We start from the raw sequence: 26,629 nt of genomic DNA, 5'->3' as shown, positions 1-26,629 counted from the left end.
ACCGCCTAGGTAAGGCTTGGGAATCACCTAATTGGAATCGATATGAGCAAGCACTCGAAGAAGAAAAGATGGTTACTCACCTTTGTAACTGTTGTTCTTCGAGATGTGTTGCTCGTATCCATTCCAAACCCATCCTCCTTCCCCACTGTTGGAGTAGCCGGCAAGAAGGAACTGAGGCGCGGTTGGGTCGGCAGGGGTATATATCCGACGCCATAGCGGCGCCAGTCCAGAGGGCGCCCAGCCGACCCATCGAGTGTTGCTAGGGTGAAAATCTTCCGGCAAACATGCACGCTGTGCGCACACACCTAATTGGAATGGATATGAGCAACACATCTCGAAGAACAACAGTTATAAAGGTGAGTAACTGTCTTTTCTCTCAACATGCCAACGTTTGTAGTCTACATCTTGTCTTTCCGATGGCGGCTGCTGCTGCTGAAGCACACTGGACCTTGGGCTACACTGGGACACATCTCTCTGCTAAGTTTTTGAAATACCATTTTTATGGCTGTACACATTAATCCCCTCTCTTTCATAAAAGTATTGGCTGCCTAAGTTCAGTTGTACTCTTTATTTTGAAGGGCTTAAGTATGATAATTCTTGAAATACTTGTGTGCTTGCAAATGTGTAATTACTCATGTCCTGGAGTCATTCTACCTCTCATCAGTAATATCCATGGGCTTCATCACACTAGTTCTGTTAATGGATCACATTAAAATCTGTTTTCATAAAGAGAGTCAAACGGAACCCTTTCCTCTTCAAGCCCCATTTTTATTACTGTATACTACATGGATTCCAGGCAATTTTCTTGCGGGTGACTCGTGTAAGAATGTGGAATGCAACCCACTGCTCATTTGGATAAAAGCTTCATGGAAGCAGTTAGCTCCGTGAGAGAAAAGCAATGGCCTGAGTAGGGCAGAGGTCGTCATACTTAGCTCAAAAACAATGCTTAGAACTGATTCAATAATGACATTGACCAACTCCTATCTATACTCCTTGGCTACAGGCTGGTGAGTGTTGACACGGGGGAATCCATCTTAAGAATAAAGAAATACTTGTGCAATAGTCAGAGTACACTCAGAAATATCCTATAGGGAAAGGAGGAATCGAGCAACAGATTTTGAGTTAATTTAATGAAAGGTTCCTGGCTAACAATGTTGGAAACAGAGTTTTTCTATTCATGGTACAGAGATTTGCAGTGTGAGCTTCTCCACTGTGCTCAGCTCGTATCCCTGAATCCTGATGTTGAGGATTCCATGCAAACTGACATAATTTTGCAGAGAGACCCAACTGAAGTATTAAATTAAAAGCAATATAAATCAATGAGCTCAAAAGCAGACCTTCTGAAACAGTAATGGAATAAAGATCAATTTTAATGAAGAAAGCAAGACTAGAAAGTAATATATGTGAATCATGTAAGAGTTACTGATGTGTGAGAAATCCTAACATCTGAAAGCTGACTTCTGAGTGTTCATTTCTCGACCACAACATTGCATCATCTCCTGATTTTGTTTAATTAAATTTCCCCGTTTCCTTTAAAAGACAAAAGGGAGGAAGTTGGTGCTAAACCACAGAGCTCTCTTCCCTGAACTGAACAAAAGTTAACTGTGAGACATTCTTTATTAAAGAAGCTTTAATAACGCAACCTGAAATACCCAAAATAGAGTAATTCTAAACTCTGTGTATGAAATTGCTGACTTTGCACATAAAGTTGAGATCTACAGAACCAGTTTTCTTCAGACTTAGGCTGACATTTAAGTCTCACTGGGAACAACAAAACAAACTGGAGCTTGATGTTTTTAGCTTGAGCTGATTTTGAGTTATGGGAGTGCAAAAATTTCACTTGGAACATATGGGGAAAGTGGTTTGTTTGGGTTTTTTTTTTCCTTCTGACATAACTCAACAATTTTGCTCAAACTTTCCAAGAAAACTCAAGCTGTGACCAAACACAGCATATTTCAGACCAAAAAGAATTTGTTTGAAAAAAGACTTACATTTAAACTGAAAAGGGAGGTGCTGGGAGAAAGCTTAGGATGAAAGCTAGAAGTTAACCTTAAATACAGTGAATGCTACCATCACAGGTGAGGCTGTGTTTTAGCATTAGCAGGGACAGTCTTATGATTTACAGGGCGCCTAGCAAGAACTAGAAGACAGGAGATAGGGCCATAAATTCTTGCTGCTTCCATTCCCATTGGCAGAGAGGAGCGAAGGCCTGGCAGTGAGAGTGTGCTTCTCCATACATTCATGCTGCCAAAGATGCAGATTTTGTTGGCGGGTGAGTTTCGGAGTGTCCATGGATTCTGAGGCACTAGTGGACACTTGCTTTGCTTGTTCTTAAGACCAGCTCTATTATCCTCACTATGCTTTTGTCCTTACGTAGAATAGCTGAGAGCTAATGGCTGGAGATCCTGATTTAATCTGGAGCACGTCTTTCCCTTTGTGCCTTAAATTTCCAGTGATTAGCCCATGTGTTTTTCCTTTCTTCCAGAATCTCTCCCATGTGATGCTATGCCCTGTGTTTTTTCATTACTGCTGCAGCTTAACATTTTTTCCATGGAGATTATTCAGGGTAAAACTACACATCGAATATATACTGCATTTAGCTTGCCCACAGCATCATAGCGGGAGACTGCTTTATATGTGGTAACCAACCCATATAAAAACGTACCACAATATTTTAAAGTAATGTTCCAAACCACTTCATCTCTCTGTAGAGATGCTGCTGTTTTAGGTGAGTGCTGTAGAATATAGTAATGTATTTTCTCCTTATAAGAGAGGTCTATATGATAGACCCAGAAGCATAGTAATAAAAATACTGTTAGTTTTAATCTCCTATTTTTTCCCTGGGTTGTCCAGTCTAACTGGTCTCCACTTTCTTATGCTAGATCATGCTTCCAAACAGGCTTGTGCTGTTTTCTTTGGGGGATGGAGGCACTGTTCTAATTAAATGACCTTTTAAAATTTTTAAGTTGATATGGAAGGTCAATAGATCAATCAATATGCTCATTTATGACTTTGAAAACCAACAGCTTTGCATTGCCCATGGGTATTTTTAAACACAATTAAAATGCAGTTTAACATGCCAATGGTTCAGTCATGCCTTCACTAAACATATTTTGTAAATCATCACTCACTACCTTTTCTTTAATATTTAGAAGTGTTCCATAACCTTTTAATTACCTTCAAGTGCGCTTGCAATGATGCAGCATCATGTAGCTGTTATAACGTCATTTTCCTGTCTGTATATTGGTTGTTGATATGGAAAGATTTTTTTTTAAAGGGGAAGGAGGTATTTCTTGTGCCAGGGCTTTGGGCAAATTCATCATCATGATACTTTGAGGGTTAGAGTAAAGTAAGCATTTTTACTTGAAATTATGAAAGGTGTTCATAAAATACTGGAAATTAAATATAGAAATGACTTTTGAGTATATTTCCGTGTGTACTCCCACATAGGTGCGCATGCACGACATGCATGCAAGATCAGTTTTTTTGACTAGCTGTGTCTGTCAGGGCTGCACATACACCCTCTGCCTCCTTGTGCTCCCATGTGAGGTCATAAAGGACAGAGTCGTTGCAACCCCCCCATGGCAACAAGACAGAACTTGGCAAATGTTCAATCTGCTGCTACTCCAATTTTGTGAAAAAAATCTTCCTTCACTCTTCATTAAGGCATTATCAGCAACTCTGCCATACAGAGGCCCAGCCACCATGTGCCATGATAGACTCCAAACCCTGCCTGTCCTATTATGAACTGATCACTATCAAAGAGGGACACTGTGGCTTTTCTGCCCAGTCAGATATGCTCTGTGTTTAAGTCCTTTTCCTCCACAAATCCAGGGAGGCTTGGCTCAAGCTACACCTGCAGGGGCAGTCCATTTGGATTGCTTCAGACCCAGAGGTGACCATCACTACCAGATCAAGGAGAGAGAAATCAGCATCAGCCAGTGCTCCTGTGAGTACACATTGTACTTTAGGATCAAACACTGGAAACAAGGCAAAGAGAGCACGGGCAGAACCAGTCTTGGTGTCTTGGACACCAACCACCTCAACTTCAATGAAGTCTTTAGCACTGGACACCTCAGTATGGATGAACCTGGCACTCACATCCCAAAGAGTAAAGCCAGCATCTGTGCTCAGACATAAAGTTGACATTCTTTCACAGAGCTGGATGGAGCCCAGTATAGCACCAAATGTGAAGGAAAGTCCCAGAAGGAGAACACACACAATCACTTTTCAAAGCACAGAGCCTCTGACTTCTAGATCAGAGCAGGAATGGCACAGGGAACAATAAACCAGGCACCAACCTCAGTACCCAGCAATGCTCTGAGATACACCTAGAGGACACTGGATCATGTCCAGAGATGTTCCCTAGTCCAAAAAGGTGAGTGGTGCTGGAGATGGGCTTTGATACTTTATTGCCCTATGGCACCACTGTTTGAAGAGAAGATATATCCCTCCTCACTATTACCACTGTACTCACTCTCACTGGTTTCAAGTACAAATCTGTCTTCTCTGCCCTCAAAGAAAGCACCAACCAGGGAGCTGTTGTTCACAGCTCCACCCCAAATGGTATGTGAGTGGCATTGAGTTGGCCAGCCACAACCAAGCCAGTGCCCATATGGTATGCCATCTTGGCCACATCTCATGAATCTAGGAGCAGATCCCCCTCCCACATTTCCAGAAAGAGGAGGAGATCCCATTCTCCAGCGGCATCATTAGCCAGGCTGTTCGTGCCAAAACCAGAAGTGGACCTCCAGGAGCAAGAAGCAACAGAAGGATTACGTCAACCTTGTCTCCACCCAAACAGTCATCATCATTGCCAGATGAGGCAATGACACCATTCCCGACACTCGGATGGACAACTTGAAAGCTTTTAATGACTTCCTGTCCCATCTTGTGGAGACCCTGGATACTGAGACTACATTTATGAGAGAAGTCTCACCAACTCTTTGACATTTTGAGTGCCACATAACATTGGCCGGAATTGCCCTCCCTATTAACAGTGGATCCTGGATCTGGGCAAAGGACCATGTAAAACGCTACTCTTCCTCCCACTTTTAAAGGAACAGAGAAGAGAGATCAGGCGCCCCAAAGGGGCACTTTACAACTATCCAAAACCCAAGTTCCCTGGTTGTTTTGGCAGCTGAGGAAAAATCAGTACCCACAAAAGAGATACATGCAGACAAAAATCCCAAAACGTTTGACCTTTTTGGATGTAAGGCACATTTCATCATCCTCACTGCAGCTTTGGGTGGGTGAACTACCGGGTTCTGTTTAACAAATACAGTTTCTTCACTTGGAGAGGATCACTCACTTCCTATTTTATATCCCACAAGGAAATAGGGGTAAGTTAAAGGAGATTATGAAGGAGATTTAGTTGATCGTGAGAACATCTCTACCAGCAGCCATTGACACATCTGATATGCCCTCAAGGTTGATATCTACAGCTGTCACTATGAAACTGGTCTCATGGCACCAAGTATCTGAAGGTACCATGATACCTTGTGAAATACAGGCTATTACAAAGGACCAGCCCTTCAGGGAGATGGAGATCTTCAGACAGAAAACAAACACAGCACTCTGCTCCATCAAGGGCCACACTATATGGTCCTTAGGGATTTACCCATTGGCCCTCTATAGGAAGTCATAGAATTACCAGAGGACAGTGTCCTACTCCTGAAGCTGACAGTCACAGTACCCACAAAGAAAGAAGCCCAGGTATTCTAGGGAGTGCCAGTTTTCTGCCTTTGTCTAACTCAGCCCCCTCTGAGGCAGCAGATTTGACTGGAGAGTTGAGTCATACTGGAGTCAATCTGGAACCTGCACCCACCCTTGAGAATCACGTTGTTCCTTTCTACCAGATCTGAGTGGCCATTACAGCTGACTGGTTCATGGCTTTTGATTTGGAGGATGCATATTTCCATATAGCTGTACACCTGATCCACAGGAAGTATCTAAGACTCTCATAGTGGGACCAAGTCATTCCCAGTACCAGGTACAGCCATCCAGACTCTCCATGACACTGAGTCTTCATGAAGTAGCAGCACAATTCAGGAAGAAAGACATTCCCATCTATCCTTACCTGAACAATTGGCTGATCAAAGGCAGATCCCTGCAGGAGACAGGAACAAGCCTAGAATATACCCTCTCCCTGTTCTCTCAGAGCTCCTGGTGAACTATGAAAAATTGTCTCTAACTCTATCACAAACTATATTTCACAGACTATAGTTCATAGGAGCCTTGATTGACTCCGTGATGGTAGGAATGTACCTCCCCAAAGACCAGTTCCTGTTGAACAAAGACCAGGTCTGTTGATGCAGTCACTCTTACTCGGACTAGAATCAAACCTGATTACAATAGCATGGACATGTCTGGGGCTGCTAGGTCATGTATGACTCCACTTGCCAGACTTCACTTGAGACTGCTCTAAATCTGTCTCTCTGTGCCTCTGTGAAACACCAAATGAGCAAAAACATTTCGATTACACTTCACATCATTGCAGAACTGAAATGGTGGAAGGGACCCCAAAATGTGTGTGGAAGGTGTGCCATTCTCTGATTTCCCCCCCCCCCCCCGTTCCCCCTAGTCAGTGTCTTTAATCACAGATGCATCAGGCACAGGTTGGGAGCCCACCTGGACCATCAAAAAAGCAAGAGACCTGTTCCCCAGAAGATGTCTGGTCCATATCATTTTCCTGGAATTCAGAGCCATCAGGCTAGTATGCCTGTTCTTCAAAACTCCATAGTGCAGATCTTGACAGACAACACATCTGCAATGCACTATGTAAACAAGCACAGAAACGTACATTCATCTCCCCTCTCTCTGGAAGCCATCAAGTTCTGGATATGTTGTCACCACACAGGATAGCAGAGATGCTTTTTCCCTTCCAGGAGTTAGCAACAACCTGGCAGACTTCCTGACCAGACAACCGGTGACTACTCACAAGTGGTCCCTACAGAGATCCATCATAGAACCAATATCCCCTGGCTGGAGGTTCCCGGGACAGACTGTTTGCCACCAAGGTTAATGCCAAGTGCCAGAATTACTGCTCTAAAGGAGGCATGAGCCCAGGCTTATTGCCCAACACCTTGCTTCTGCGGTGGAGCCCATACCTCCTTTATGTCTTGTCACTGTAATTCCCCTGATCCCCAAGGTGATTTCCAACATCAAAAGAGATTTTTCTCATAAGCCCATCCTAGGTAAGGCAGCTTTGGCTGACAGACCTAATACAGATGTCTGTTCAGCAGCTGATCTAGTTCTCACACTGCACAGACCTGATCTCACAGGACTATCGTCAGATACTCCATCCAGACCCAAAGTCTCTGCACCTGACAGCCTGGGTGTTGGCTCATTAAGTACCATGGACAGGAACTGCTCTAGGCAAGTCCTAGAGATCCTGCTATAGAGCAGGAAGACATCCACCAGAGGGATTTATCAATCAAAATGGATGACGTTCTCAATTTGGCTGGCCCAGCAGAGCCACATATGCTTTGATACCATGGATCTTCAACTACTTGCTGCATTTGTAGCACTCTGGCAAATCATTCTGCTCCATCAAGTTTGCAATGATCTTAGGATGCCGTTCACCAGTAAAGTCATGCTCCATCTTCATTCATTGGCAGTATCAAAGTTCCTCAGGAGTCTGTTATGTACATATCCACTGGTCAGAGAACCCTGCTCCTGCGACCTCAGCATCATCTTCTTGAGATTCCTAGGCCTTCATTCGAATCCCTTTCAGAATGCTCCTTCCTTCATCTCAGGCTGAATACTCTCTTCTTACTGGATATCACTTCAGCCAGGAGACTGAATGAGCTTTAAGTATTTAAATGCTGACCCTCCCGCAGTGACCTTTCACAGAATGAAGTAGTGCTGAAACTTCACCCCAAGTTCATCCCCAGAGTGGTCTCAGAATTCTACATAAATCAATCCATTATCCTATCTGTTTTCTTCCTCGAGCCCCACACTACACTGAGAGAAAAGAAGTTACATACACTGGACATTTCCAGAATCTTATGTCAACAGACCCAAATCATTGAGGCGATCTCCTCATTTATTGCTGGCTGTAGCTGGCCATTCCAAAGGCTGGGTCATCTCACTTCAAAGAATATCTAAGTTGCTATCACAACATACCATACCATGGAGAAATCCCAAGGCAAACTCCACTATGTTGTGCTTCTGCATAGCAGCCAACTAGTACCACATTTGGCATAAGGCAAAGATCGGGTTCTGGATGCCTTAGAAAAGAAGATCCATACAAATATAAAGTGTAAAGCAGGAGTTTACAGTGCCACATCAGTCTTCACCAGCCAGGTCCCTTTTTCCCTCAGTCTCATTTCTTTCTTTTGTTAAAGCACAAAATTAACTGAAGAGAATAATGACTCAAAATCTGGAAGGGGCACAAATTCCATACAGCAAAACCAGATTCTTATCTTCAAGACAAATAATATGAAGATTGAAGCAATAAAGCATAAAGGTGACTTTTCTGTAGCTGATAGCAATTATTGTAGGTAGAGAAGTAATTGAGTAACTGTGATATGTTGAAAGTAACTTGAAACTTGTTGGAATTTCATTAATAAAACCACTGTCTGCTTCTCTCTGATGTGGCCAGTTAAAATAGAAAACAGGATGAAGAGAATGTACCATGGAACTAACATGTCTAGTTGCAATAAACTACAGCCAAGCATTTTCCTTTGATGGCTTTTCAACGAGTTGTTTCCAGTCAATATACTTTTCAGTTTCCTCTGGGCTGCAAGACATTCTAGTCTGTCCTTGCTAGAGCAAATATACTTTGCATCAAATCAATCACTATCCTATCTAGAACACCATTTCACTGATACATCCTTTCTAGCTGTATGTGGTTTCTACATTAGCACATATTGTAACAATGTTACAAAGCTGAGTATTTTCCACTCTAAATCTAATTTTATCACCTATGTGTAAAACTTTGCTCCAGGCAGGGCCAATCAGAGGGGGGCCAGGAGAGCCATTTGGCCTGAACCTCAAGCTCAGAGGGGACCTCAGATTTAGACACTTGTCAATTTTTTGGCCTTTGATAAGTTTTGCAACTTGTTTTTATGCACATCCCTGTCAGACCAAAATGTGACATATTCTCTCAGCTTAGAGCTGCAAATTAAAGCAAATAAGAGATGTGATTTGGTAAAAGACATAATTTTTTTGTTAACTGATATAGATTTTGTCATATTAAAGAGTTAAAAATTTACATAAATATTAATAAAAATATATCAGTTCTGATGGCACAAGATTAGACTGTGATGAACATGTCCTCTCAGATCAGCTGATTATATAAACAAATCACTACTAGTGGCTGGTGCTAGATCAAGTGTGTGTTGAAAAGTAGAGAATTGTTACATTTTAGTGTCTTTAGTTTTACATCCAGTTGACCAAGGAATTATTTGTGTGTGAGAATTCCTCATTGTTGTCTTCATATAGTAGCTAAAAGAGGTGACTGGTTGGTTGGTTGAGCCCCAGCTTGGTAGCTTGGCCATCATCATAGGCTTTCGTAGTCTATAGGCCCAGCTTCAAGGTGAAAATGTGTGAGGACAATCTTGTACAGTGAGTTTCATGAGGGCACACGTTTGAAATTTTTGGACATTATCTCTGTATCTGTGCCATGTTTACTCTAATATATATAGATATATATTAATTAATCAATCATCCCTTTGTCTTGGGACAAGAGCATTTGAATGGGCTTTCCATGCTTAATATCAACTGTGACATTAAGCGAAGGCTAGATTTTCCCTCACTAATTAGTGCATTTGCACAGAAAAAGGCTAGAAAAGCATTTGTTAAATACAAAAATATTCAAATTATGTCTCTCTCTTTTTTTGGTGCCTTATTTTGTTTTCATGTGCTGTCACTTTTTATTTTTATTATGGTTAGGGGCCTCAAAAGCTGGAAGTGGACTGGGCCTCTCTGGACCTCTGAGAGTGCCTGGCTCCAGGTGACAATTTAGTATACAATTGGCTTTTTCTGAAGTACATCTGAAATACATCTTTTTCTGAAAGATAATTCATCCATTTAAGAGTGCAAAAAAGCATCTTAAAACTCAAAAATTCTATGTGGTTTTATAAAACAAAATTTTACAAATGAAGAGTACAATCACTACAGAATTTGATTTTATTTGCATATCAACACCCAGAATACTCTTTTTTACATTGCTGTGCAGGTGTCTTGAATTCTATCAGCTTGTTTGTAGACACTGACCTCTTCTGTGTCAGCTTTACATAATGGGGCCTTCCCACTTTTTCATTTTTTTTTATTATTAAATATAGTCTGGTTTATCAGAACATACTTACGGAAATGCTGTCAAATTCACAGTAGGCACTTATTGAGGTTAGAAGTTCATTGGAGCATGCAGATTTCCTCCATGGATTGTTTTTAAGCTGAATGAAACAAGTGATCTACATGAAATTCTGTAAGGTGAGTTCACAACTGGTTGAAAGACTGTCTGTACTCAAAGAGTAGTTATCAATGGTTTGCTGTCAAACTGGGAGGATGTATCTAGTTGGGTCCCAAGATGTCAATTCTGGGTCTAGTGTAATTAATATTTTCATTAATAACTTTGGTTAATGGAGTGAAAAGTATGCTTATAACATTTGCAGATGACACCAAGCTGTGAGGGGGCACAAGCATTTTGGAGGACAGGATTAGAGTTCAAAATGACCTTTACAAATAGGAGAATTGGTCTGAGATCAACAAAATGAAATTCAATAAAAATAAGTGCAAAGTACTTAGGAAGAAAAAAGCAAACGAACAACTACAAAATGGAGAGTAAGTGATGAGGTGGTAGTACTGCTGAAAAGGATCTTTATGGTGGATCACAAAATGAATCTGAGTCAACAATGTGATACAGTTGTGAAACAGGCTAATATAATTCTGAGGTGTATTAACATGAGTGTCATACATAAGAAACAAGAGAACTTTCCCACTCTACTCAGCACTGGCAAGACCCCCGCTGAAGTACTGTGTTCAATTCTGGGTGCCACACTTCAGGAAAGTTGTGATGCTGAGAATGGACTTGCCACCACTGTCCTATAAACATCTAACAGCATTTTGTTGGAGTCTGATGGTCTCACTGTGATGGAAGTGAAACTATGCTGTAATAATTTATTACTAAGGTATGTTGTTGTTGAGATGTTCAGTGTATGAATATATTGTTTTAGTTTAATAAGAGCTGTAAGGAAAAACAAGCAGGGAGGGGAAAGAATAAGATAAGCCACTCCTAAGCAAACACTGAAGGATTGTTAAGAGATAATGCCAGGATAAGAAAAGGCCTGGAAACCAGAAGATCAGAAAGAGTATATCAATTTTAAAAGGAACACACACTCGAGAGGAGCAGTTGTTTGGAGGGACTATATGAACCCAGCTAGGGTGTCTGAAGAAACTAGGCCTACCTAGGTTGCCATCACAGGATGGTAGGGCTTTAGGTAAGACAGACGTAGACTATTGTTTTAAAATCCTTTTTTTGTCTATGCTTTGTTCCTACTGTCAAAGTAAACAATACTTTGGTTTAAGGAGGTTGTTGGGTCACTGTGTACACAGACTTCTGAAGGGAAAAATCACAGGTACTAACTCCAGTCAGACCTGCTGGGCAAGCACAGTTGATACACGTTGTAGCTCAGGGTGCAGTCTAAGAGGGAGAGAACTGTGTACTTCTACCCTCAGGATAAGTAAAAGCACAAACCCTGCGTCCTGAGGGGATGCATTCACAGAAACGGGAAGGGACAGAGGTGCAGCTAGACCTGAAACCATGACACTCGCCAGCACGCAGGCAATACTAATAAACATGCAGATTAACTGGAGTGCTGATTTTCTTTGAATAGATGATATGTGGTGAACTAGCTGAAACAGTGGGCAATTTAAAAAAAACAAACACTTACAGCAGTGTGTTCATTGTGAGAGTGTGATATCGACATACAGCACTGAGAATCTCTAGCAGCCAGGCACAAAAATTCACAGGAAACAGTAAATAATGGCATGGAACTATTTGACTATGGACAACAATGTGACCATAAAACAAAAACACATTTAAATCTACAACCAGAGTCGTATCCAGTTTTCATCCTCACAACTGTGGCAGGTCACATACATCCAAAATTTTACTCTGCTGTCATCAAGCCACAAAACACATAGCCTTTGGTTATGAAGTGATCAGTGCTGGATGAGAAATGGAAGGATGGTCCAGTGATTAGGGCACTAGCCTGGGACATTAGGGAACTGGATTAAGTTCCTGGCTTTGTCACAGACTTCTGGTGTGACCTTGGGCAAGTCACTTAGTCTTTGTGCCTCAGGTTTCCAGCTGTAAAATGGGGATAATAGAGTGTTATTACCTAATGGGTGTAGTGAGTATAAATCCATTAAAAAGTGTGAGGTGCTCAGATACTGATGATGATAGGGGGCATATAAGTACCTGACAGATTAAGATAAGCATGTGCAGGAGAGTCTTTGCCATCTGCTGGGTTATCTGCCATTATTTCTCAGTGTCACTCTTTCACTTCTACTTTTACTAAAAAAGCCAGTCCAGCAGCAAATTATTCATGCATTGCATTGCACTGCTATGTTGGACACTTTGTCTGGGTTTCATGTCCTTCTCAACCTTTGGACTCCGTAGGTTGATTCATTTTCAGATAAACATGCCATGGTGCTTGAAGATTATTTGATTTCTGCACTTAAGACTTTCTATACATTTATCATGGTGACTGCTGCACTCTTTGTAAAATTATGCTTTTTTTTTTTTTTCAGTTGTCTGCTCAGAGCAGATTTTTTTTTTTTTTTTTTAACTAAATTAACAGAGTCCCTAATTGGCCATGCTCAAAGGAACAGAAACTCGGAAAACTGAGCTCTGGTGCTTATTTCCTGTATGTTCCTACCACAAAAAATTAAAGGAATTGAAAAAGAGGGATTAAATATAATTTAAAATTTAAAGATATAGGCAAGTGGACTGGGAGGAGCTGAGCACAGCACCAGGGACAGGTCTGCCACATTTTTGCCTGTTTTAATTATAGGAATCAGTAAATTTCCTAAGAAATTCATGAAGGCCAGATTCTGCCTTTTACCTGCACATGTATAGCACTCATTGACACACGTAGGATTTGTGTGTTGATGTCTGAGAGCAGAATATGATCCAAGGTGTTTAGGATTTTATTAACCTTATCAATCTATAGCAAAAGGACATTCTTTCTGCTAAGGAATTCCAAATGCTGCGGAACTGCTCCTGTTAGGTTACCTAAGGATCTTTAAAGTCCATATTTATCTCCAATTTTTCCTTGTAAATAGCAATTGGTGTCTATAGCAGTCTATTTAATCAGTACCACCCCCACCACTTGTCAGACCCAGGAGCGGCGCCAGGGTTTTTGGTGCCCTAGGCGCAGGGCTGGCTCGCCGGTCCCATGGCTCTGGTGGACCTCCCGCAGGTGTTCACGGACGGTCTGCTGGTCCCGCGGCTCCAGTGGACCTGCCGCAGGTGTGCCTGGGGATGCTCCACCGGAGCCACGGGACCAGCGGACCCTCCGCAGGCATGCCTGTGGGAGGTCCACCGGAGCAGTTTGCCGCCTTCCCAAATCTTGGTGCCCTAGGTGACTGCCTAGGTCGCCTAAATGGAAGTGCCGGCCCTGGTCAGACCTCATCAGGAGAACAGGCAGTCTTTTTTGAACTATCACCTGAGTGACTACATGGGAACCTGCACTTTCAACAGAGCTTGGGAATTCTATGCAAACATTTTACTCAGGGTGAATGTATTTTTTCTGTTGATGTAGGCTTTAGAAACAATTACTTTTCATACATACTAAGCTCCTTTAAACAAGACTGGTTATCTCATGCTCCCACCATTCTTGCATTGTGTGTGTAGTGGCAGGTCAAGGGTTTTCTGAATAATTTTGTTCTGAAACAAATGGATATATTGCATGAATTTTCTAAATTTGTGTTTTTTCCTCCTACAGATACTAATATGGTTAATGCAGGAGACATGAATGGTTCTGGCAATCTGATGGATTTCCTGGATGAGCCTTTCCCTGATGTTGGGACATATGAGGACTTCCACACCATTGATTGGCTGAGAGAGAAATCGCGTGACACTGACAGACATAGGAAGGTAAATCAAAACCAAGTCATCAACAATGACCTTTTATTTCAAAAGGTCAGACTTTGGAAAATTAAGGGAATTAGTTAAAAAAGTCAGCTGGACTGAGGAGCTCAAGGGTTTAAATACGGAGTAGGGTTGGCATTTTTTCAAATCAACTATACAAAAAATTTGGAAATTTGCATCCCAAGTAAGAGGGAGAAACTTGGAGAGAGGTTGTAGGCCCACCTGGATAAATATCCCCTCAAAAAGGTGATTAGGAGTAAGTAGAGAGCCTATAAGGATTTGGAAAAGGTGTTAATCAACAAAGAAAGCTACACTATGGAGGTTCGAAAATGCCAGAATAAAAAGAGAATTGCTAAAAGTCAAGCTAAAGGAGTTCTTGCTAAGGAAATTAAAATAAATAATGAGGTTTTTTAGTTATATGACTAGAAGTAGACTAAGGATGGTTGAGGTTGGGCCACTATGCAGTGTGGATGGGAAGGAGATGAAAGATAATCAAGGTATGGCCCCAAAACTAAATGAATACTTTGTCTTGGTTTCAATAATGATGATAATATGGAATGTGGGTATGAAGGCAGTATGGCTGATGGAAATGAGTGTCTAGAAAAGGAAATGACCATGTCTGAGGTGGAAGAAAAACACAAAGAGCTTAATGCACTCAAATCAGGCATACTGGACAGTTCCCACCTCAGAATAGAAGCAAGGAGTCCAGTGGCACCTTATAGACTAACAGACGTTTTGGAGCATGATTTTTCGTGGGTGAATACCCACTTCGTTAGATGCATGTAGCTCATGCCCCAAAACGTCTGTTAGTCTATAAGGTGCCACAGGACTCTTTGCTGCTTTTACAGATCCAGACTAACACGGCTACCCCTCTGATACTTGCCACCTCAGAATACTGAAAGAACCAGCACATGAGATTGCTAGTCCAGTTGCAAGGATTTGTAATGAATTTATCTTTTCGGGGTAGTACCATATGACTGGAGACTAGCTCAGGGCTGCCCGGGGGGGGGGCAAGTGGGGCAATTTGCCCCAGGCTCCGCAGGGCCCCCCACGAGAATGGCTGAGGCTCTCTCCCGGAACCTCAGCGCATCCAGGAGCTTCACTTGGCAGCGTGGCTCTGGCGGGGTCCCTGAGCTCCGCCTCGCTCAGAGCCACGTGGTAAGGAGGCGGGACTGAGAGCTCCAGTGGGGCCTGAGCTCCCTCCGCTCAGCGTGGAGCTCGCAATCCCGCCCCCTGACCACGCAGCTCTGAGCAGGGCGGAGCTCAGGGGCCCCGCCGGAGCCACGCTGCTGCTGTCGAGGGAAGTTTCTGAATATGCTGAGGCTCCGGGTGAGGGGGGTGTGGGGGTTAAAGGGCCGGGGCGCGGGGGTTGGGAGCGGGCAGAGGTTAGGGATGTTCAGGTGACAAGGAACAGGGGGGTTGGATCGTGCGCATTCCGGGGGTCTGTCAGGACTCAGCGGGGGGTGGGTGGATAGGGATCGGGACAGTCAGGGGACAAGGAGCAGGGGTGGGGTCCCAGGGTGGTGGTTGGGGGTGTGGGGTGTCTGGGGGACGGTGGCTTGAGGCTTACAGAAGAGCCAAACTGTTAGCTTTTCCATTAGAGCTACCATCCCTTTCTCTTCTCAAATGCCAAATTATAGTCTATATTTAATTTCAGTGCCACAGGGAGATTCATGTCAGGGGAGGGTAGCTTCATTTAATATTAGCCACTGGGGGAGGGATCACATGAGAAGAACAATATCCTTCCCAACCCTACCAAGGCAGACTCCCCTCCCCTGCATTCCCTGAGGCTTCAAAGGGGTTACTGGTGACCCCTTTCACATAGCAAACCTCTGACTGCGACCCCGCTTTATAAATTAAAAACACTTTTTTATATATTTAACACTATTATAAATGCTGAAGGCAAAGCGGGGTTTGAGATGGAGGCAGGCAGCTCACGACCCCCAGTAATAACCTCATGACCCCCTGAGGGGTCCTGACCCCCAGTTTGAGAACCCATGGGTTAATTTAATTTTAGCACCCTGTGTCCATTCACATGCATGTGCTATTTTGAGCATTTCAGTTTTCACAACATAGGCTCATCCCAGATTCTGGAACAAGTTCAGATGCTCAGTTCATGGAGTATGTACATAGTCTATACTAAAGACAAACCCACAGTAACCGCCTCCAGTTTGTGAGGGACCCCATGGAGCTAGTCTCTAGGAAACAGATAAATGCATGGAGGTTAAGTCTATTAATGGCTATTAGCCAGGATGGGTAAGGAATGGTGTCCCTAGCCTCTGTTTGTCAGAGGGTGGAGCTGGATGGCAGGAGAGAGATCATTTGATCATTACCTATTAGGTTTACTCCCTCTGGGGCACTTGGCATTGGCCATTGTTGGTAGACAGAATACTGGGCTGGATGGACCTTTGATTTGACCCAGTATGGCTGTTCTTATGTTCTAACCTAAATGAACCCAAAGTTATGGAGACAGATATGAGTCAAGGAAGCCAGCAGAGTATCAGAAACCTGCAAAAATCTCTGACTGGATGGGCCCAGGTGTTTGGTCACAAACTGAGATGGTTCAAAAGTTTTGGATTTTTTTTGAGCAGAATGTTTGTATTGTTTCTTTAAACAATCAAACACATCAAGCAGCAAATATTTGGCCACACACTTCTGAAACCCCAAACCATATTCAGGTTTTGGCAGACTAATTTCAGCTTTTCAATTAAAAAAACCCTCAACAAATTTTGAAGGAAAGCAGACATTTTTTCCTGCTTTTTAAAAACCCCTAGTTTTCGATCCAGAAAAAGTTTTGATGGAAAATATTTGTCCAACTCTTTTAATGAGCTTTAGTGCCTTTTAGCACTGGCTGATGCTGAGAACCAGTGATACCTTGTAAAGAAGTTTTCTCAAAACTGGGTTTGTGCCGAGATGCAGAAGATTTATTTTTCCCAGGGCTGCCCATGGGTATGGAGCAAGTGGGGCAATTTGCACCGGGCCCTGCAGAGGCCCCCACGAGAATATAGTATTGTATAGTATTGCAATTTTTTTTTATGGAAGAGGCCCCCGAAATTGCTTTCCCCCAGACCCCCTGAATCCTCTGGGCGGCCCTGGACTAGCTAACATTGTACTTATGTTTAAGAAAGAGAAAAAGGGTGATCTAGGCAATTACAGACCTGTTAGTCTGACCTCAGTAATATGCAAGGTTTCAGAACAAATTATGAAGGAAAGAATAATTAAAGTCATAGAAGTAAAGGGGATGCAGTGTAACATGGTTTTACCAAAGGTAGATCAGACCAGACTAACCTGATTTCCTCCTTTGACAAAATAACTGATTTTTTAGCAATGGGAAATGCAGTAGATCTAATATACTTCGACTTCAGTAAAGCATTTGACGCTGGGCCACATAGGAAATTATTTGTTAAATTAGGGATTGGTACAAGCATTGTAAGGTGGATAAGGAATTGGCTAAAGGAGAGCAGGCAACGGGTTGTATTGAAAAATGAATTATCAAACTGAAGAGAGGTTACTAATGGAGTTCCACGAGGATCAGTCTTGGTCCAGCCTTATTCAGTATTTTTATTAATGACCTTGGCACAAAGAGGAGGAGTGTGCTATTGAAATTTGCTGATGATACAAAGTTGGGAGGCATTCTCAATACAGAGGAGGATCGGAATATTACATAAAAAGATCTCCATGACCTTGAAGACTGGAGTGATAGAAATGGGATGAAATTCAATAGTACAAAGTGCACTTAAGATCTAATAATAAGAATGTCTGCTTCAATCTGGTGGCTCATCAGTTGAAAGCAACAGAGGAGGAAAAAGACATGGGTGTGTGGGTCGATCTCAGGATGACTAAAACCCACTAATGTGATGAGGCTGTGAAAAAGGCAAATGCAATCCTAGGATGTATCAGATGAAGCATTTCCAGTGGAGCTAGAGAAGTATTAATGCCATTATACAAGTCACTGGTAAGACATCACTTGCAATACTATATACAATTCGGGTTACCCATGTTAAAGAAAGATTAATTTAAACTGCAAGAAGTTCAGAGAAGAGCTACTAGGATGATCAGGGGAATGGAGGGCCTATCTCATGAGGGGAGACTGGAAGAGCTTGGATTGTTTAGTAAAACAAAGGTTAGGACGGGATATGATTGCTCTCTCTATATTCATTAGGGGGATAAATACCAGGCAAGGTGAAGAGCTATTTAAGCTAAAGGGCAATGTTGGTACAAGTACAAATGGATATAAACTGTCCGGGAACAAATTCAGGCTGGAAATTAGAAGGTTTCTAACCATTGGTGAAGTGAGGCTCTGGTACAGCCTCCCAGTAGGAGTTGTAGGGGCAAACAACTGAACTAGTCTTAAGAGAGAGATGGACAAATGTATGAGTGAGGGAAGGGGTAGGGCTCAATAGCCCCAAGGCTCACTTCTGGTGTGTGTTCTGCTCATGCATCAGGGTTTCAGCAAGCCACTGGCAAGGGTCAGGAAGAGACTCCCCCTTCCCAAAATGTATTTTGGAAGCATTTTTTTAAATCTCCATCCTCTGAAGCACCTGGAGATGGGATGCATGGGATGGGCCAGGGCTCTGAGATGGTACCAAACGTTCTCCCTCTCGTGTACTTAGCTGGCTGGTTCTTGCTCATATGCTCCATGTCTAATTGATTGCCATATGTGATATTAGAAAGGCTAGATTGGCAGTGTCTATGGGGTTTTTTTCGCCTTCCTCTGCAGGATGGGGGTGCAAGTCAATTGCCAGAATTATCTGGGAATATCTCACTTAATCCATTTTCTGCCATTGCAGAGCCTTGGGCATTGGTCCATCTCACTCCCCCCTGCTCTGTCATGGTGGCACACAATGATCTACTCTTCTGTGGGCTGTAATCCTTTGGTTTAATTTCAGTTCTTGGGTTTAGCTTGCAGGGGTGGGTGGTGTTGGTGTCCTGTAATATACAGAAGGTCAGACTAGATGCCCTGTTGGTGCCTTCTGGCCTAAAACTGTATGACTTTATGTAAGAGATGCAGACTCAAACACAAATGCACTCATCAACAAAAGCCCAAGTTATATCCATACCTAAAGCCGGCAAATATTGTTTTCAAAACTGTTGTATCATCTCATTGTGCATGCCCTGGTTCTTGAGCAGGACCTACAAAAAGATGGTCGTAATTTGCCTTTCATTGCCCATGGTTTTCATCTGTCAAAATGAAAGGAAAAAAAAAACAGAAGAAAAAACATTGAATCTGGTGAATTAGAGCTGAAATAATAAGTAAAGTTGTTAAGGTTGGACAAATTCACTTTAAACAACTTGATCACTAACTCTGTAAAAACAATCAATGTTTTTAGTGTTCAGTCCATCTGTGTTCAAGTAAGAGTCTTGCCGTATAGATGTGACACAACAAAACCAACTCTTACGAATCAGTGTATGTATTATTACAGATTACAAGCAAAAGTAAGGAATCCATCTGGGAGTTCGTCAAGAGTTTGTTGGATGCCTGGTCAGGATGGGTTGTAATGCTTCTCATAGGACTACTGGCAGGTATGTGCACTATCGCAGAAGTGCTGTGACTCACACAGTCTTCCTGCAGAGCTATTTGCTTATCTTTTACTTACTTTGTCTGGTCCCTAACTTTTCAAGATGGATGAGATAAAGAGACAGTTATGAACCCGCACGGTTTTAATGCTTCACTTGGAAAGTCTCACACTGAGTGCTGACCTAGAAAAAGGGCTATTAACAAGTAATGTGATTTCTGTATTGCTTTTGAAAACATGCCTCTGAGTGGAAGTGCCTTACCGTTGAAGAACTGTTTTGACTATCTCAGCCTCTGATTCATATGTTCCTTTCTTGATCTTGTGAATTTAATTCCATGGATAGATATTTTGATGCAGGAGGAGAGTACTGGTAGAGTACAATGAAAATATAGTTCTCTAATGCACTAGAATCATTGTAGACTGAGTTATCTCTTTATACATGCCTGAGGGGGGAGAAAAAAAAAAAGACCCGACACACAACCGATTTCAGACTCAGTTCACAAGCCAGACAGACATTACATATTTAACAACAAACTCAGATGGGAAATTCATTAATTTCCTGAATTGCTCCTGTCTCCTGCTCAGTTTAGCATGTCTTCCAGTTTGGAAAGCTGCTCTCATGTTACCAACCTGAAACAACGGCCTTGAATAGTTTTTATGCTGTCTCAGTTATTCCAATGTGATTATGACTGCTAGGAAACAGCATGATGTCAACTTTTATACACTATGTTCTCACCAAAACTAGTGTGAATCTCCTGGTTTAACAAGTGTAAAGTTAGTGCCTTTAATATCAGAGTTTAGAACTGTGAGTGAAAGCTGTTCTGGAACATTATGGCTAAAGTAGCGGGAGCATTTTTGTTACCTGAAATTTTGACAAAATATGCTGTTTCATGGAGATATCTTCTCAACAAAAGTTTTGGGTACATTTATGAGACCCCCCCCCCACTTCCATCCCTCCCCAGTGGTTAGCATACCCGCCTCGGAAATGCTCAAGTCAGTGCTCTGCCTGAGTTGGGAAGAAAAGCTCTGCTCTGAATCAGGGACGTGAACCTGTCTCCCCCACATTCCAAGCCAGTACCCCAATTACCCAGCTGTACAGTGAAAACATATGCTCGCTCACTCTCTCATTCCAATGTGGAACAAAAATAGTTTGAAACCTCAAAAGTTGATGTCAAATAGAATTGTCCTTCAGGTATGTCATATGGGTACATTGAGGTTAGGGTGGAGCTAGTTAACATGTTAACTAACTCTACCCTTTCCCCGAATGTGGATGCAGGTTAACATCTTTTATCTCAACTGGCTAAATCAAAATAAAACATGTTATCCTGCACCTATGCTAGGGAAAAGGTTGTGGTTAGGTTGGACTTAGTTAATAGATATTAACTATTCACAGACCTACACCTTACCACATCTTTGACTACTGTACACCACATTTCTAGGGAAATGTGCCTTCCAGTATCCCCTTTACCAAACGATCCTGTCCAAACACATCAGACTACCCCTCAAAATTGTCCTCTGCACACTTCTTCATCACAGTGGTGGCTTGAGGTAGTAGAAAGAAAAGGACAGTGGTTAGGGAACTAGCCTGGAGCCTGAGAGGCTCTGCCCCAGACTTCCTGTGTGACGTAGGGAAAGCCACACAGGTCCTGATTTTTAAAGATGTTTAGGTGTTGTTTCACTCAGCATTGCAAGGCCTAAGTGATCTAGATGGCTAAGTCCCATTTTCAAAAGTGATTTAGGCCCTTAGGAGCCTAAGTCTCACTGAAAGTCAATTAAACTAGCCTGATTTTGAGGTTTCTGAGCAGCTGCATCACCCATTGACTTCCTTGGAGTGATGAGTTTTCAGCACAAATCAGGCACAAGGTTTTCTGGCTCATAGGACTCTACCTAACCTAGCCCACAGTACTGCCCAGGCAGGTGATTCAGCCTTTCCATATCTCAGTTTTCTTATGTGAAAAGTAGGCCACATGTGTAGCACTTTCATCTATTAGCAGATCTCAAAGCACTTGACCCCAGCAGCCTCATTTTGCAGCCAGCATAACTATGCAGTTTTCTCAGAGGCACCGTAGTGTAATGGATGAAATGGGAGTCTGTCACATTAGAGGTCTGGACATATGTCCCCAGCGGTGGCACCAACTTTCTTTGTGACCTTAGACAAGTCACTTTATAAGGTTAAAAACAATCTTATACTCCAGGGGTGGCCAAACTGTGGCTCACAAGCCACATGTGGCTCTTTTACTGTTAAAGTGTGGCTCGTGGTGTGTGTGTGTCCCATTCTCCACTTATCAGACTGGTTGGGTGGGGGGAGCTTGGGATCTCTGCCTTGCAGTGGGGTGGTGGGATAGGGACTTTTACCCAGCGGGGAGGTGGGTCTTGTGGCTTCAACCCTGCAGGATGCACCTGCCAGGGGTTGTGCTGAAGCCATGAGCCCTATCAGGTGCCTTTCATGGCGTTGAAGCCCCGGCCCCTGGCAGGTGTGCCCCAGCTATTGAACTTCTGAAGAGTGTTGTATGCAGCTTGTAGGGCCAATAGGTTTGGCCACCCCTATTATAGTCCTTATTTACTCCACCTCTGAAGTAACATGAGTATTGATTTAGCTGACAAGACACGATGGAAGGCTTCTCTAAGGATCTGTCTATACTGCACACCACGGGCGGCAGCATGTAGGGGATGTGTAGCTACACGCCTCACTGAAAAAGCAGGCGGCATCCACATTGCAATGTATAGCTCCATGTATCAGTGAAAGGCTCTGGCAGAGGGGGGAGGCAGCGGTGCCTTACTGTCTACACTGCTATTTATACCCACGCTGGGGTGTGTGCATAGTGTATGTACTCGACATGCTGCCAAAAGCAGCATGCAGGGTAGATGTACCTTAAGCGAAGCTTGGGAAGTGTAGCTAAATAGGGAGGTGCATCAGAGGATGAGGTAGGGACCAAACTCTGCACGTTTTGAACAGGGCAGAAGTTTCCTTATGCCAGTCCCAGATCTTGTGTAAAGATTCTGATCAGTAGGAGGTTTTTCAGAAAATCATAGAGCTTACAGCGAAACTCACTTAGCTAGGCACATTGGGGTCAGTAGCATTATGGTGATTTACACCGACTCAAGATATGGCCCACTGTTTCCATAGAAACTTGAGCAACCAGAAATGTCAAGCCACAAAAAAACAAACCTCTGTGTGTGTGTGTGTGTGTGTGTGTGTGTGTATGTATATATATATATATATCAAACTAACTCTTTACAAAAGCAAATACTTGGATTGCTACACTAGCTTTCCCCTTTGCTTCTCTAGTGATCTCACATACCTCTTATTGGCATATCTGTGTTCTTCTTTAGTTTGAAGAGAGATTCTTCCCATATCACATTCAATCCTTTATTGTTGTCATATGGCCTTACAGTGGTGACAAATATTATCCCTCTTGCTGACGTGACAATAAATGTGATGTACTTATGAAGTTATTGCAAAACCTTTCAGTTGTCTTTAAAGAGTTTGTTTCTAATTTAACTTTTGAATACAATTTTAATAGTTTTTCAATAACATCATCTGGAGATATCAATGTAGAATAAGTCCAAAATAATCACAGTAGAACCTCAGAGTTACGAACACCTCAGGAATGGAGGTTGTTCATAACTCTGAACAAAATGTTATGGTTATTCTCTCAAAACGTTTGCAATTGAACATTGACTTAATACAGCTTTGAAACTTTACGGTGCAGAAGAAAAATGCTGCTTTAAGTTAAATGAAACAAGCACGGAAACAGTTTCCTTACCTTGTCAAATCTTTTTTTTAAACTTTCCCTTTATTTTTTAGTATGTTTAACACAGTACTATACTGTATTCCCGCTGCTGCCTGATTGCATCCTTCCAGTTCCAAAAAAGGTGTGTGGTTGATCAGGCGGTTCGTAACTTTGGTGTTCATAACTTTGAGGTTCTGTAAACCAATTCTGTGGTGGAAGACAGGCTTTCACAGTCTTATGCACTGATGCAAAATGCATTGGTGCTATGGTGACTTCTCTGTTTTCACAATACTAGCACTATGGTAGATTCAGGGGCAGCTCCAGGCACCAGCACACCAAGCGTGTGCCTGGGGCGGCAACCCTTGGGGGGGCGCTCTGCCAGTCGTCGCGAGGGCGGCAGGTAGGCTGCCTTTGGGCATGCCTGCGGAGGATCCGGTGGTCCCGCGGCTTCAGCGGACCTCCTGCAGGCGTACCCCCTAATCCGCGGGACCAGGGACCTCCCGCAGGCAAGCCGCCAAAGGCAGCCTGCCTGCCATGTTTGGGGCAGCAAAATACCTAGAGCCGCCCCTGGGTAGATTATGATGTTTGATTAAGACTTGTACAGGAAAGTCAAGATCTTCTCTGGGAATCCACAGCATAAGGCATATACTCAAGCATTGTTTGGCCACTGGATGTCACTGTTGCTCTGTATAATTATGTGAAAAAGCTGGTTCCGGCAATGAAGGATGAAGTTCATAAAGAAAGTATTTTAAGGACATATTTATTCTTGGGCTTGAATTACTATTAGGTATCTATATCAAAGACTAAATCATAGTCCCATTGATCTTAATGACTAAACTATCATAAAATTCAATAAATCAGGACTGGGCCTTAACATTATTTTTATTACTTAAATTGCTCATTTTAAAGATCTGTGTACTGAGTCCAACAGAAATAGCTGTGTGTGTGCACGCACGCACCCCTCCTCTCATCTACCATGTGGAACAATTTCCCAGATCCTGCAGTCCGATATGTATACATTGATTTCTCTGCATGTGTGAAGTCCTATTAACTTCACTGGTACTTCAGCAGTCAAATGCCATGCTGGCATGGATCAGCTTACAGGACTGGGGCCTGTGTCTGTATTTGGAATGTGATGTCCTATTTTATCAGGGGCAGAGCCAAGATAAGAATTATGGTGTTATAAAGAAGCATTGCACAGTAAAATGTAGGAGAAGAGAGGATATTTTTGGAGAAGCTCAGTTCCTTCCTACTAACTCTCAGCTGTTCAGTCTAATTATTTGGCACATGTTTATGCTCATATTGTAACTCGTCCTTCACATTGTGTTTTGTTTCAATATAATTAGATGAATGTGTTCCACTTAACTTTTTTTTATTTCCTGATCTTTTTTTCAGGCACGTTAGCTGGAGTTATAGATTTAGCTGTAGACTGGATGACAGATCTGAAAGAGGGTGTCTGCTTGTCTGCATTCTGGTACAGCCATGAGCAGTGCTGCTGGACATCTAATGAAACCACATTTGATGACAGGGACAAATGTCCCAAATGGCAGAAATGGTCCGAGCTTCTGGTAAACCAGTCTGAGGTATGCAAGACCTGGTTAGGCTGGAGATTGGGAAATACTAACCCTTCCCGGAATATTATTTTCCCCAGCACCACACTGTGATATTCTCTTCAAACAATCTGCCTCCCACAAACATTTTCTGCTTAGCCTGTTATAAGCCCCAGGTCTCATCGGTATGTGTGCTGCACAGATGAAGTCTGTGAGAATGGGAAATCTCTTATTTGAATCCTTACTAGAATAAAAGAATTACCTCATAACTAGATCTGGGTGAAAATTTTCAGACAAGTCATTTAGTTGCTAAAAATGCAGTTGTGGCCAACCTGAAACTATTCACGAATTTGACCTGATAAGTTTTGGCTCAAAAAATATTCTCCAATCTCTCTCTCTGTGGAGAACAGAGTTATGTGAGTATCCTCCACCAGCAATTTTTAAAAAAAAATATCTGATGCTTGCTACAATCTCATCCATTCAGGAAAAAAAATGTTTTGGATGTACTCCTATGGGCTCATGGATTAAGTCATCTTTGATTTAAGGGATTTAGCAGAATAAACAGAAGGTTTGACTCCACCAGGGAGAACACCACAACCTTCACTTTAATTTGGCAGTGGAGTTTTAACCTGGAATCCATATAGTCTCTAAGAACCCTGTCATCACTGTACAACAACAACTTGGTCATTCTTAACAGTAACTCCAAAACTGCTGTTTTAGTTTTAGCTGGACTGCACTGTCTGTGGACATGCCTGGCCTAATTTTCCAGAGATGATGTCTCACTGACTTCATTGGAACTTGTGTGTACGTGCTGCGCTGTTAGATACCAAGCAGGAATCACTCCTGTACAGTGGGTGATACACAATGCCATGCACTTTGCATGGCATTTCAATCATCTCAGTATTTATAGACTGGTAGTTGTTTCTTAGTAACATTAAATAAACATTGTCCCAGGCTAAATTGTTGAACTGAAATGAAGTTGTAGTTTATTAGAAATTCTCTGGATGGAGAAGAGGTGGGAAGGAAGAACTGGGGGGTGGGGTAGGTGGACATATAATTGATATAGGCCCTGTCTTAAGGAAAGCCACAGAAGGCCACTTGATTTCTTGGAGGACATAAATAGAAAACATCCTCACAGATATTCGTTTTATCCATATGCACCGGAAACTCAACAATCAGGTCTACTGTATGTTATGCATTGCATTAAGCATAACAGCTGGATGGGTGTTTTAGTTCACATGTAGTTAATATTTTCACCATACTCAAGCTAGGTTTCTGATCCTCAAGGTGGTATTACAGTGAAAATAAATATTAGTTTGACAAAAACAATGAGGAGTCCTGTGGCACCGTAAAGACTAACAGATGCATCTGAATAAGTGAGCTTATGCCCATTTAAATCTATTAGTCTTTAAGGTGCCACCAGACTCCTCGTTGTTTTTGTGGATACAGACTAACGCGGCTATCCCTCTGATTCTTGACACCATATTAGTTTGACCTGATTCTGGCGACTCCCCCAAACCAACGGAGCTTCTAAGATCTTCAGTCTTCCCCTGTCCCTGGCTGCTATAGTCAGTAGATCTAACTGTATTAATGTTGTTGTGGCTATATTATGGTAGCATCTAGAGGCCCCAATCAGGGACCCAGGGGCCCACAAGAAATGTACACACGTACAACAGAAAGTCAGCTCTACCTCTGTACAAACTCTGCAGGCTTCTCAAAGCCTTGTAG

General features: G+C 42.5%; 1 protein-coding gene across 2 annotated transcripts in view; it reads left to right on the top strand.

Moving 5' to 3' along the window:
- CLCN4 (chloride voltage-gated channel 4) overlaps positions 1-26,629 on the top strand; it is a 65,324-nt gene that overhangs the window by 13,353 nt on the left and 25,342 nt on the right. For both annotated transcript variants that reach the window (XM_050963621.1, XM_050963629.1), the window contains 3 exons: positions 13,956-14,107; positions 19,525-19,624; positions 24,747-24,934. In XM_050963621.1, coding sequence (XP_050819578.1) covers positions 13,956-14,107; positions 19,525-19,624; positions 24,747-24,934 — 440 coding nt within the window. The remainder of the gene's footprint in view (positions 1-13,955; positions 14,108-19,524; positions 19,625-24,746; positions 24,935-26,629) is intronic.

This window comes from Gopherus flavomarginatus, chromosome 1, assembly GCF_025201925.1.
Source record: "Gopherus flavomarginatus isolate rGopFla2 chromosome 1, rGopFla2.mat.asm, whole genome shotgun sequence".
In the NCBI taxonomy this organism is placed as follows: Eukaryota; Metazoa; Chordata; order Testudines; family Testudinidae; genus Gopherus; species Gopherus flavomarginatus.
The sequence above is the reverse complement of the archived record's forward strand: the minus strand, read 5'-3'. Positions and strand labels throughout refer to the sequence as shown.